Consider the following 11,589-nt stretch of genomic DNA (forward strand, 5'->3'; position numbering starts at 1 on the left):
TAATACATGAGAACTTCTAGGTCTCTTGCTTACGTATAGGAGGTTATCTGGCTGCATGATACAACTTCTAAACTTCTGATTCTGAGAACGAAAACCCATGCACTCATTATCATATATAAATCATATAAAGTTGATACTAGTCTGAGTTTGTAAAAATACGGATTTATCATCGTAGGTGACTGTGGTGTGAAGATCGATCTAACAATCCGCCAAAAAGCATAAAGTTAATAGCATAGCTTAAGACAAACATAGACGACTACCCAGCCATAAGCGCTATTACTTGACCTAATATGGCTCTCGAAAGGAGGGAGCCAGCCCAGCCCCCTTCATTACATCATCAAAGTTGGCTCGACACTGACTGGTGCGAAAAAGCAGATTTAATATCATTGTTGATGTTATTGTTATAGACCTACTTATTCGTCCAGATGAAGTTGCGCTAAGTTTATATCTGTAATTTGTTTTAAAAGAATTATGAAAGAAATTAAAAAGAAAAGAAAAATCAATCGTCTTGAACCTCATCGACAAAAAAAACATGCACTTTTCACTTGCCCAACTACTCTACTCTTCTATAATTGGGAAGGAATCGATTTGGTATATCGCCATCAAAAGCGAACCAGTTACACCATCGGAAGGGTTGAAGGAGTCCGTAACACCTAGAGACTCAATCCGATAATCCGCGGCAGCAACTCAAGCCTCACCTCAGTGTTTTCCAAGTAAGAAACATTGATGTCAGCAATTTTGTGCAAGTCGAAATCTCCTGCTCCTAATGGCGAGTGCGGAAATCCTCCGGACGAAATCTCGGACTGTGGTTGCGATAGCGACCTCTGTTTATCTCAAATGGCCCAGATTCAAAAGGTGGCCGTGAACATCCCTGGGCTACCGCAATTGAGTGAGGACGTGCTGCACGTAAGGGTCGGTATTGAAAGCTGTCGTGACCATTACCACTGATACCATTATGTGAACTATCGACTCGATTATCGCCGTCTAGGCCTGGTGGAGGAACAGGTGTAGGCGAAGCGGCACGCGCAGCAAATTCGGGTGCATCTGCTTGCACTTTGCGTGGAGCGCTAGCTAAGGGCCTGTGTAGCATGGCAATATAGGACGTGGCCGCCCGAGCCGAGAGCTGGTTCTCCTCGTCGGGAACTTGAGGTCCAACATCATTCTCGTTGTTGCTTACAGCGTCTTCCATCCGCCAATGCTCTTCATCAGCACTGGCCTCCTCGACTTCGCCAGTCACGGCAACGACTGTCCTTGTCTTACCCCAACTAAAATTGTCCATATTCCAAATGGCGTAGACTGTGACTCCAATGTTGATAAAAGGGCCACAGAGGGTAAAGATACATAGACCTAACATGAACTGACATCTCTCCAGGAGATTTCGTGGCATCCAAGCGATCATGGTGACATAGTACAAGAGAGGGATGATCATAATCGAGGCGAATGTCACAATGATCCACCAGGGTATGTCTGACGAGATTTTAGTATGAGCTTTGAAAGGCGTTAGGCTTTCCAGGGCAATAACTCACGAATGAAGGCGTATATCATGCAACCCAGACTGGCAATAACGAAAGGATTTAGGAGCCATGTAATAACATTGGAAAAGGCTACAATTCTTTCCCACCAATTGAAATGCCACAAGTGAGCTTTGGTGAAAAGCATTAAATCGTTTGAGGTGGCACCAAGGGTCCAGCGTCGTCTTTGACTTAAAAAGACCCTAAACCCATGTGGTACATCTGTGTAAGCTCTTGCCCGAAGCGCCTGCCGTGTCTGGGCTCTGGGACTCTCCATCAACATCAAACAGACGTGGTTGCGATCTTCCGAGGCAGTAGCGCGAATACGACGTATAATGCCGTCAAGAGGCTTGGGGTGATATCCAAAGAGGTCAATAAGGACTCTGTCACCGCATGTCTCTTCGCACACCTTAAGAAGCTGACAACAACCTGGCAGGCATGAGACTTTGTGTGTCACCAAACTCTGGTGCAGACGTCGGAGTGCCTGAGAAATAGTATATTCTGCTGATTGATAAATGGACCACAGGTTCCAGTTACCATAAAGAAAGTCGACTGCCACGTACCCACAAACACCAACAGTGTTGGGGTAATGGCTCTCTGTCACGAGGTGGGAGATACAGTCTCTATCAAAGACCGTATCAGCGTCCATGCCGATAATAACATCAACCATATCGAATTCAGCCTCATTGTGTAACCAATTTGCCATTGCCTCAAAAAATACTGGGGCGAAGACAACCTTGGGACGTTCAGCTCGTCGATTGAAGTTGTAGACGAATGATCTACTGACGATGAGACTATCACGCTTGCCTTGGTTCTGCTGCTTGATGATACAGAAGAATGGAACTCCTTTGTAAATACCCTTGACATATTCAATATCCATCGTTTGGCCGTCCCAAGCTCGGTAAGCTGCGCGAATCGATCGGCGTTCGGTCCCGTGGCCCATGAGGATGTCCTCGATTAAGTATTGTGCAGTGGTTTTCTCCATGCCTGGACCACGAACCTTTCCATCGCAAATAATCATGATGGCTTTCTTGTGCTGGTCAATTCTGACTTGGCTTATGAGTGAGTCTAGAGATCGTGTGCACTCTTCGAAGGTCTCGTTGTAGCATGGCATTACGAGAACCATGGTCTCTGGCGTTGCGGGGACAATTTGCTCCGGTTTGAAGACTAGATTCTTGATACTGTAAGTAATGATCATGAAGACCATGATGCAATTCAACACCAAAGGCAGCGAAATAAACGGCAAGTAGATGTAGTAGTATTTCTGCCACCACCAACTTGCGAATATCAAAATGAAGCTGTGCAAGAGTTAGCCATGTTAATGGATCACTTCAAGACGGGGTACTTACTTGGCAGAAAAAACCAGCGCTGTCAGGAACTGCTTTTGCCAAAAGACTTTACGTTGGCCTCGCTTGATGATCTTTGGCTCAAGTGCCTCTACAGCTTCCGCTGCAGTTTTCTCGTTCAGCAAAAGAGGAGGTGCCCCTAGGGTTGGCGGCCCACTCTGTTTGACGTTGGTGATTTCTTGAGAAGACGTAAATGATCGCGTTACTGCTATAGCTGGTGCTGGCATCTGAGAGGACGCCTGCAAGATACGCTCTGGAGCTTTGCCCTTGCCACTGGTGGCCGATTGTCGACTTGAGCGCTTGGAAGATTCCCGTGGTTTGTCACGAGAAGAGCCTTCATGCCCATCTAGCAGTTGTCTTGACGACGATGCCACTGCTGGGAAATCACGGAACAATCCTTCTGAGGGTGTGGTATTTCCCTTATTCGAGGAGTTCTTGGATTGCTCCAAGACCGGTGAAGCGTCACTTTGTTGAACATGGCCATGCTGCTTTGGAGATATCTAACCACTATTTAGATAGTACTATACGGTTTTGATTTTGCTAGACTCACCGTTTGGGGGCCACGTAAAGTTCTATTAGATTGTTCGCTTGTCGAATTAGAAGAAATGCTGCGTCGCACGGCATGGTCGCCAAAGGGATCTGCAACGCCTGGAGGCGGAGTGCCACTCGACCATCGTTCTGAGTCCATATTGCGAGACTAGTGCTCCCCAAAGTGAACTACCTGATTGAGGCTTCTTCTGAGAATAGCACTCAGGGTTCTTGGAGGATCGAATTGTCTAAATCGCCATCGTGTTGCATAACTTATACACGGCTGTTCTAAGACGAACCCATTGACAGACACTGTGAAAAGTGTTTCACTATACTAGAAATTTCGAAGTCTTATGGAAGCTGACGGGACATTAAGTAGACCAATGTCAGGATTCAGAGACGGAGAGCACGGAGTGAGCCTAGACTAGAGCGCATGCCCAAACTTGCGCACCATCAAACATCGTGATTGTAAAATTTTGTTTTACAAACTCCAACCGAAGGCAAGGATCTGCACATGCACAGAAGAGCCCGTTAAGTGAAAACTTAAAGGCGAGCAGCCCAGTTGCTGAGCAATTTTGCGATCCACCTGCCTGCATGTGCACTTGGAATTGACACCTGTCTGTACCGGAGATGTAAGGTCGATGGGCGTGATAATTGTTTATCCAGTAGCATACTGAGAGCTGAAATAACGTCTCTATGATATGGCCTGGGCCGTGTCAGTCGACCTGCAGCATTGGCGCCGTTGTGTTAACCCTTTCTCAACCCTCTCATTTGCGAGAAGGTATACTGCATTCGAGTCTACGCTCACCATCACCACCCGCTGACAGCATTATAGCAAATGTTGAAACACTTGCGGACAAATCTTTGTCACCCAAAAGCCATCCTATAACATTTATCACCATGTATAAATAGGTTCAATTGCTTTGACAATAAAGCAACCGGTTGGACTTATCATTTACCCAGATAGACCTTAATAATACGTAGTTTTAATCCAAGTCGATGCCATTTGGGATTCATAAGAACCCCCCGCGTACGCAGACGACCGCCATGAAAGAAATCGCGTCTCAGTCACGCAAATAGTTGTTTTAAGATGTGCGGTCATTATTTAGTAGTGGAAATACGTCGCTTTTCCAGCACCGCTCTGAGGACTTCCAGTAACACAAATAATGATATCTGTAGTTTTATGTTGTGGATATTTCTATTCGACCAGGAGTAGTTGTTTATAGAGTGTCCAATCTCCAGGTCAAACTACCTCGCTAAAACCAAATACCTTTCAGGAACCTGGCTACCAAACATAAGGGTCGGTATATAGTTCAATCACACAGGAGCTGTGACATTCCCGTATTCTGCTTAGTTGGGCTGGCTCCTGGAAGTTGATGTTCTGGAACAGCCCCCATGCTCGTAATACTATCGAGAAGCCCCTAGGCAACGAGATAACCTAATATTATCTGTGACATATACAGTTTACAGTTAGACTAGTTTTAAGATTCGCCCTCGCAAAAAGTAACGAATGATTTACAGTAGTAGCAATATTATAAGCTCTCTGTGGAGAGTAGTGAAACGAATTGTACGATGGGTGAAAGCGCTTTAACCTTTGCAGTATCCTTGGACAACCCTGGGGTCTCCTTTGGTTTGCTTTCAATGTACGGCTCTGCATGCAGGCCAAGGAAGACATATTTCGGACATTGGCGTCGCGAAATTATGGGTACCCGTACAGGGCTCGCGAACAGCAACAAGTCCCTGGGCGCGGGTTGCGTCTACTATACTGAAAGTCAAAATTATAGAATTGCGAAATTTCCCATCCAAATCCTTTTGATTCGTCTTCGGACTTGCTCGTGCTCTTGGTATCGGGTTACTTATCGATCTCTTCCACACACGTTCGTTGCCTTGCCAGTGGTAGTACCAGTAAATCGGATTGATCGTCCATTTCTTTCGCTCACACCTGTCCGATCTTCCATCTGATAAGCATGGCTCCAATAATAACTACATCATTTTCTCAGCCTAGCTTGGGTCGTCACGGCCATTCGATTGATCTGTTTAGTGGCTCAAAGCCAACACAACAGACCTCGCCTCCACGTACACCTCCTGCTGGAGTCCACAAGGACAGCGCATCTGATATTGAACACCTCAGTGTCTCACGTTTTCCTCCAGTAGACCCAGGAGAGGAGCCACATGTTGCTATCATCGGATGTGGCTACGTCGGAGAACATCTCATAAAAAGATTCTCAAGCCGTTACAGTGTGCTTGGATTCGAGGTTTCCACCGAGCGCGTTGAGTCTTTGAGAAAGGTGTATGATCAGGAAGACAGTCGCGTTTCCTTCACGCTCGCTCCCAAGGACCTATCCAGAGCCACCCATTTCCTAGTCTCTGTTCCAACCCTCTTGCTGGAGGACAAAAGTATCAACACCAGTTATATCCAGCTTGCTCTAACGACGATCGGCAGATATGCGCGTCGCGGTTCTACCATTGTCGTGGAAAGCTCTGTAGCTGTGGGAATGACCAGACAACTTGTCGGGCCGCTAGCAAAGCAAAAGGGATTCTATGCAGGCATGTCTCCTGAGGTCAGTAATTCTACTCATCCCCCGGTGTGCTTGTATGCAGTACTAAATTTCACCGAAGAGGGTTGATCCTGGCCGAACCGAACCACCTGCGCAGAGAATACCGAAGATCATCTCTGGCCTAGATGACGTTGTTCCCGGATCACTGGAAGCTATCACTCGCCTGTACTCTCCCGTCTTTGACACCATTTTCCCTGTCTCCAAGCCAGAGGTTGCGGAAATGATGAAACTTTACGAAAACTGCCAGAGAATGGTATGCATTGCATACGCAAATGAAATGGCTGATGCTTGTGCCCCCCATGGCATCGACCCCTACGAAGTCTGCCGGGCTGCAGCAACCAAACCGTTTGGTTATATGCCTTACACGCCAAGTTTGGGCGTAGGAGGGCATTGTATACCAGTCAACCCTTATTACCTCCTCTCCAACAGCGATTTTCCTTTATTGGAAGCTTGCACAGAGAAAATGTGGCAAAGACCGGTGGAGATTGGCCAGAAAGCCCTTGAACTTCTCGGCAATATTGATGGCAGGGAAGAACAGATGCGACCGGCAATTCATCATGTCGATTCTTGTATGGACATGTATTGTGCCCAAACCGTACACAACGCTGCCCTCGAGAACAAAGACATGGCCATTGAAGTGACAAGCCGTAGAAGCTCTACGTCACGAGCTCGTGTGCTTATCGTCGGTATAGGCTTCAAGCCAGGCCAGAGCGTCTTGAGCAACTCTCCTGGACAAAAGTTGGCTCAATCACTTGCAGACTCGGGTCGCGTCGACGTCATGTTTGCTGACCCTTTGGTGGAACAATCTGCCATACCGCTTATCCCACGCCTCGACGACGAGTCCTGGAACAAAGAGGTGCTCGAGACATTCGACATGATTATCGTCGCCATCAAGCAAGTTGGCCCCGACTTGGACGTTCTTCAGGAGTTAGATGGACCGAAGATCCAGATGTGGTGCGCGTAATGGAGGATCCGCAATTCTGTACCAATTCATGGAGCATCGTACCGTCGCAATTAGCCGTGGCCAGGCGAAATCAAATGGTTTGAACAGGCGTTATGTCTTTAATTAAAAGCCAAGGTCAACGACGCAGGCCATTCGGCTAAGGCGAAGCTATTTGTGCAAGTGCACACATTACATATTTTAATATTCATACTGTAGCAAATAATGTCATTCTTCAATGGAGACAATAGGAAATATACCATTTGCACACGCTTGGTACGAAAGCAGTTGCAACCAGTGCTAGGCATTGCGATAGCCATTAGAATGCGTGAGCAACATTCGCCAAAGCACCTGGCAGACTTTCCATCCGCTCCCAACCATGCTGCCTTTTATGCGTCTCTTGCGCTCTGTGCATGCATTTGGGTTTCATTTGAGACTGCAGCGCAGGTGGCATCAACCGTGCCAATACTTTTCGTGAAACATACTAGGTGCTGCTATTATAGCGCGGGTTGGTAGAAGTGGTTTGCACCTGAAGTTGTGGGAAGTGTGTTGATTGACATCGGTGGAACCTTCAAAGTCTAAATGTTCGACCATTTGCAGTTCATGTTAGCACATGAGACAGACGCGCCTTCTACCAAATCAGTGCGGAAGTCTTGCCCTGGTGGTTTTCTGACATGAACCTGCTTGGTACTAGATTGTCTTTCTCTTTTTAGATGTCTTCTTGAGAACCTTCTTGAGCACTGGTTGTACCCAGACCTGGACTATCCTTCTCAACATCTTATGCAAATGTTCTGATCCGGAACAACTACCTAATACTCAAAGTGCCACCTAGTATACTCTTAACAAGTTTTATCACAGCCACAGCTTCAGTATTTACCGCAACAACGAACCAGTGCAAAGTTCCTGTCCTAGCACAGAGCTATGGCCAGCCCTCATTTTGTCAATGGCGTATACTACCCCTGCTGGCGTATATACAAAGGTCATGCCCCGTCATCCCTCCAGCTGGATGCCATTTCACACATTTTTTACGCTTTCGTGCATGTAAACGAAGATGGTACACTTCGCTTCCTGGACGACTATGCCGATTGTCATATCGTCGCCGATGGAGAAAAGGGATGTCTGGCTGCTCTCGCCAAGCTCAAGACTCGAGTACCAGGACTGAAGACACTCATGTCCATCGGCGGCGGCAGCGGGAGTGCCGAGTTTCCAGTCATGGCAGCTAATCCAGATACCCGTATTACTTTCGCCAAAAGCTGCCGAGAATTCTGCGAGAAATATGGTGTGGATGGGGTGGATGTCGACTGGGAACATCCGCAGACGCCGCATGATGGAGCAAACTACATCGCTATGCTTCAGGAGTTGCGCCGGGCACTGCCATCACCTTGGTTCCAGATCAGCACGGCGCTGCCTACGAGACAATATTGTCTCCAGCACATCAATCTTGCAGTTGCCGGCCAGCTACTCGACTACCTCAACCTGATGGTATATGACTTCAATGGACCGTGGACAGACGTCTGCGGCCATCAAGCCCAGCTATATCCTCCGCCAGGACCCTTGGAGAGCGTGTATCCTCGGTTAAGGAATTCCGGCCACGGAGGCGTCGAGTACATATTATCACGCGGCTTTCCGGCCAGGAAGCTCGTAATCGGAATTCCAGTGTACACCCGGACCTTCGAGGGTGCTCACGGCGTTGGCCAGCCTTTTAAGAGAGCGCACGAGATGGAGTACAACGAGATGCCGCCCGAGTGGGTCGCATATGCTACCGTCGACCATGACTCTGTAGCAGCAAGTTTTGTGGATAAAACACCTGGGGGCAAAGGTTTCGCGAGCTTTGATGTTCCAGAAACCGTGGAGAAAAAGGCCGAATATGTCAAACGGATGGGTTTGGGCGGGTTGTTCTACTGGCATGGCGTTGGCGACGTTCAAGGACCAGACAGCTTGGTACGCACTGGGTATCGAGCACTACACAATATACCACGCCCGACTTGAATCAACATAGCCCCAAGAGAGACATACGCAAACCAATAGACACCGCTCAACTATGCCATCATCTCTGAGAACAGTAGCAGACTGATATCTGGTTATTATACCCACGAGGCTGTGTCAATTAAGCCAGACCTTGAAGAGCTAATACTGGCCCGCCTGGACGTTTAGTGTTGCGGGCACTGCCTAGCTTAGCATAGAAGGTGACAAGTAATCGGGTACGATCCTCGGTCTCGGAGTGTATGACTTTCAGCCCAGTTGTTTCCGTTGCTTACCATAACTTCCCGTTCCTCTTGCGCACATGGAGCAAGTAGAAGCACTGAGCAATTGCAGAAATTGGGGTTCTATCGCGTGTGTATTTTAGCACAGAGCTTGGCGTCACTAGCGTCATTAACGTGTGCATGCATCATTGCTTCTCGTTCAGAAAATTTGGGAGCATAATATTGCTTTGATCAACTGTGGAAGTCTGCATAGTCGGTCCAGAGGGGAGGAAATAGAACGGGGGCAGAGACGGAGCCAGGAAGGATGGATGCAAGCAAAAGCATGGACACGTTGACGAATCGGTACATGGTACACGCACACGGTACATGCATAATCTCCAATAACCTAGCGCGTTTTCCCTAGCGTGTTTATCTAGTAGGTCATCCACAGCTCCCTCAACCACGGCGAGAGAAAACTCTCCCCCCAAAACCTCGCACAATTGTCACTGCTGCAGCTGCCGACAGCTGATTCTTCGCATCAGTTCCAGCGCGTTTTCATCCAACTGCCAGACAGCCGACGACGACCTCAATCGCCTACTCGACCATGTCCACGACCAATAGAGGAGGCATCATCCAGCCTCCGCGAGGCCGGCCTTCCAAGGTTACCAAACCCGCCGCGACACCTCGCCGTCCCGCTGCTCGCGGACGCCCCGGACTTCAAGACACAGTCCCGAACCAGGACCCTGAACTCGAAGCGCACCATGATCTAGGCCCGGAGCCCGAGGATATAGACCAGCAACAGCATCATCACCATGAGCATGAGCATGAGCATGAGCATGAACATGAGCATGAACATGAACATGATCACCACAATGACTTTGATCCCGAAGCTGCCGCAGCAGCCGCCGCCGTCGCTGCTCAGCATACCGCCGCTCAGCAGCACCAGCAGCAGTTGGACCTGAGCACGGCAGCCAGCATTCTGGCTAGCAGCGGCGCGAACCCCATGGGAGTCAGCCCCCACGAACAACCAGACTTCGAGATGACTCAGCATGATGGAGCAGAAGAGGCCCCTCACACCACCGAGAGCCTCGCCATCCAGTCTGGCTACCACAACGTCATCGTCGAAAGCGCCTTGGCCAAGAGACTTGCTCGCGAGCCAGGCATGCGCTTAGCCCAGCAAAGACGCCCAGAGCAGCAACTAAACTTGCAAAGACGTAGCAACGTTGAGGCTTTGTTTGCCCACATTGCTGGCGAGTCTGCCCCCGTTCCTTGCAAGAATTGCCACAAGGGTCACGGCCCATGGACTACATGTGTCATTGTCGACGGCCAAATGTGTGGCAGTTGTGCCAACTGCTGGTTCAACGCATCAGGTGCTAGATGCTCATTCCATGGTAAGGGACCCCTCGGAAGCACGGGTTTTTTTATTTGGTTGCTTGCTAACCAAGACAATTCAGAAACCCGCAACCCAGCAGCTCATCCTGGGGCTGTGATAGGAGACGGCTCGTTCAACAATTTGGCCATACCATCTGCCGCCCTCGGTGGCTTCAATTACGTATCTGGGCCTGCTTCAGCTGATCCCGTTGTCAAGTACACCATCGAACGGGCCATGGCAGATATCAGAGCAGCTGACAAGAGAACACGCCATATGCTTATGATCGAAGCTGCGGCCAAGCAGCTGGCTTTCCAAGTTGTTGCCTACGAGGAAATTGTCCATGAAGAGCAGGCACAAGAACACGCACAGGCTCAAGCGCAAGCACAAAGCCAAGGCCATCCGCCACCCCCGGAAGCCATCAGTAAGTAATCCCTGCCTGCCTCTAGCCCCCCTCCCCCCCCCCTCTTTCCCAGCTTATGCTGTAAGCTCTATCATTGTCTCTCTGGAGTGTTTTGGGAGCATAGAATTAATCCCCTTTTCTCATCAGTGAAATATCACTTCAGTCCCACTGACACCGGACCTCTAGTGGAAGACCCTGATACTGCCCAGTAAGGCGCAGGAGGTCCTCGCTAGTCTTTCTTGGGTAGGCCAGCGTGAACTGGAGTTAAAAAGCGAATGCTCATGTGATATGGCAAAATCGTCAATTTCAATGTTAATAGTAACAATATTGAGGCTAGTCCTTCGACGCATGTTGTCTCATGGTCCTGTCGTCATAGTTCCAGGTGATTTATGGCCAGTTGATTCTTGAGGCAGACGAGAGGAACCGAGCACTTTCTACATGGTTAGAGGGAGCATGGCTGAGATTATATCATACGGTGTGGACGGCGGCGGCGATGTTTTTCAGCACTCTATGATGTGTTTGGGAACATGTGAGCAGAGCAGATCATTTTGTAGTAGGCGACGAGTCGCCTTTGAAACTGGAATTCAATTACTCCAGTACTTAAAACTCTCATTTGGTATTACTGCATCATACAGGCGTTATCTTGAGACATGCCTGATAGCTTTGTCTTCCGTATTACCCATATACCGTAGCAGGTCATTATAATCTCCTTCCAGCCGTACATCCAAATATTAACCAAACATGGTAGAAC

The 11,589-nt window shown here is 48.6% G+C and overlaps 4 protein-coding genes across 4 annotated transcripts; 3 read left to right on the top strand and 1 right to left on the bottom strand.

The window, feature by feature from the left end:
• Positions 1-1,201: 1,201 nt before the first annotated feature.
• On the bottom strand, positions 1,202-2,931 carry BKA67DRAFT_499265 (chitin synthase-domain-containing protein; the record flags this gene model as incomplete). Its single annotated transcript, XM_046097071.1, has 3 exons — positions 1,202-1,467; positions 1,527-2,809; positions 2,861-2,931. Coding segments are annotated over 3 exons (1,620 nt in total), but the record flags the coding sequence as incomplete, so codon positions are not given.
• Positions 2,932-5,352: 2,421 nt separating this feature from the next.
• Positions 5,353-6,907, top strand: BKA67DRAFT_654482 (uncharacterized protein; the record flags this gene model as incomplete). Its single annotated transcript, XM_046106571.1, has 2 exons — positions 5,353-5,946; positions 6,005-6,907. 2 exons carry the CDS (start codon positions 5,353-5,355, stop codon positions 6,905-6,907), a joined length of 1,497 nt encoding a protein of 498 aa, XP_045965494.1.
• Positions 6,908-7,495: 588 nt separating this feature from the next.
• Positions 7,496-9,338, top strand: BKA67DRAFT_550970 (glycoside hydrolase family 18 protein). Its single transcript, XM_046101702.1, has one exon. The coding sequence runs from the start codon at positions 7,805-7,807 to the stop codon at positions 8,870-8,872; it is 1,068 nt and encodes a 355-aa protein (XP_045965495.1). The 5' UTR covers positions 7,496-7,804; the 3' UTR covers positions 8,873-9,338.
• A 198-nt stretch (positions 9,339-9,536) lies between these two features.
• BKA67DRAFT_550972 (uncharacterized protein) lies at positions 9,537-11,423 on the top strand. Its single transcript, XM_046101703.1, has 3 exons — positions 9,537-10,457; positions 10,521-10,859; positions 11,025-11,423. Exons 1-3 carry the CDS (start codon positions 9,671-9,673, stop codon positions 11,048-11,050), a joined length of 1,152 nt encoding a protein of 383 aa, XP_045965496.1. The 5' UTR covers positions 9,537-9,670; the 3' UTR covers positions 11,051-11,423.
• The last annotated feature ends 166 nt before the right edge of the window (positions 11,424-11,589 follow it).

The sequence above is a fragment of the Truncatella angustata genome (genome assembly GCF_020726525.1).
Source record: "Truncatella angustata strain MPI-SDFR-AT-0073 chromosome Unknown BKA67scaffold_1, whole genome shotgun sequence".
NCBI classification, from domain to species: Eukaryota; Fungi; Ascomycota; class Sordariomycetes; order Amphisphaeriales; family Sporocadaceae; genus Truncatella; species Truncatella angustata.

Excerpts from the sequence above, each read along its gene's own strand:
- BKA67DRAFT_550970 (XM_046101702.1), top strand. The coding sequence starts at position 7,805 with ATGGCCAGCCCTCATTTTGTCAATGGCGTATACTACCCCTGCTGGCGT.
- BKA67DRAFT_550972 (XM_046101703.1), top strand. The coding sequence starts at position 9,671 with ATGTCCACGACCAATAGAGGAGGCATCATCCAGCCTCCGCGAGGCCGG. Across the intron at positions 10,458-10,520 it reads TGCTAGATGCTCATTCCATG|AAACCCGCAACCCAGCAGCT; the intron begins GTAAGGGACCCC and ends AAGACAATTCAG. Across the intron at positions 10,860-11,024 it reads GCCACCCCCGGAAGCCATCA|TGGAAGACCCTGATACTGCC; the intron begins GTAAGTAATCCC and ends CCGGACCTCTAG.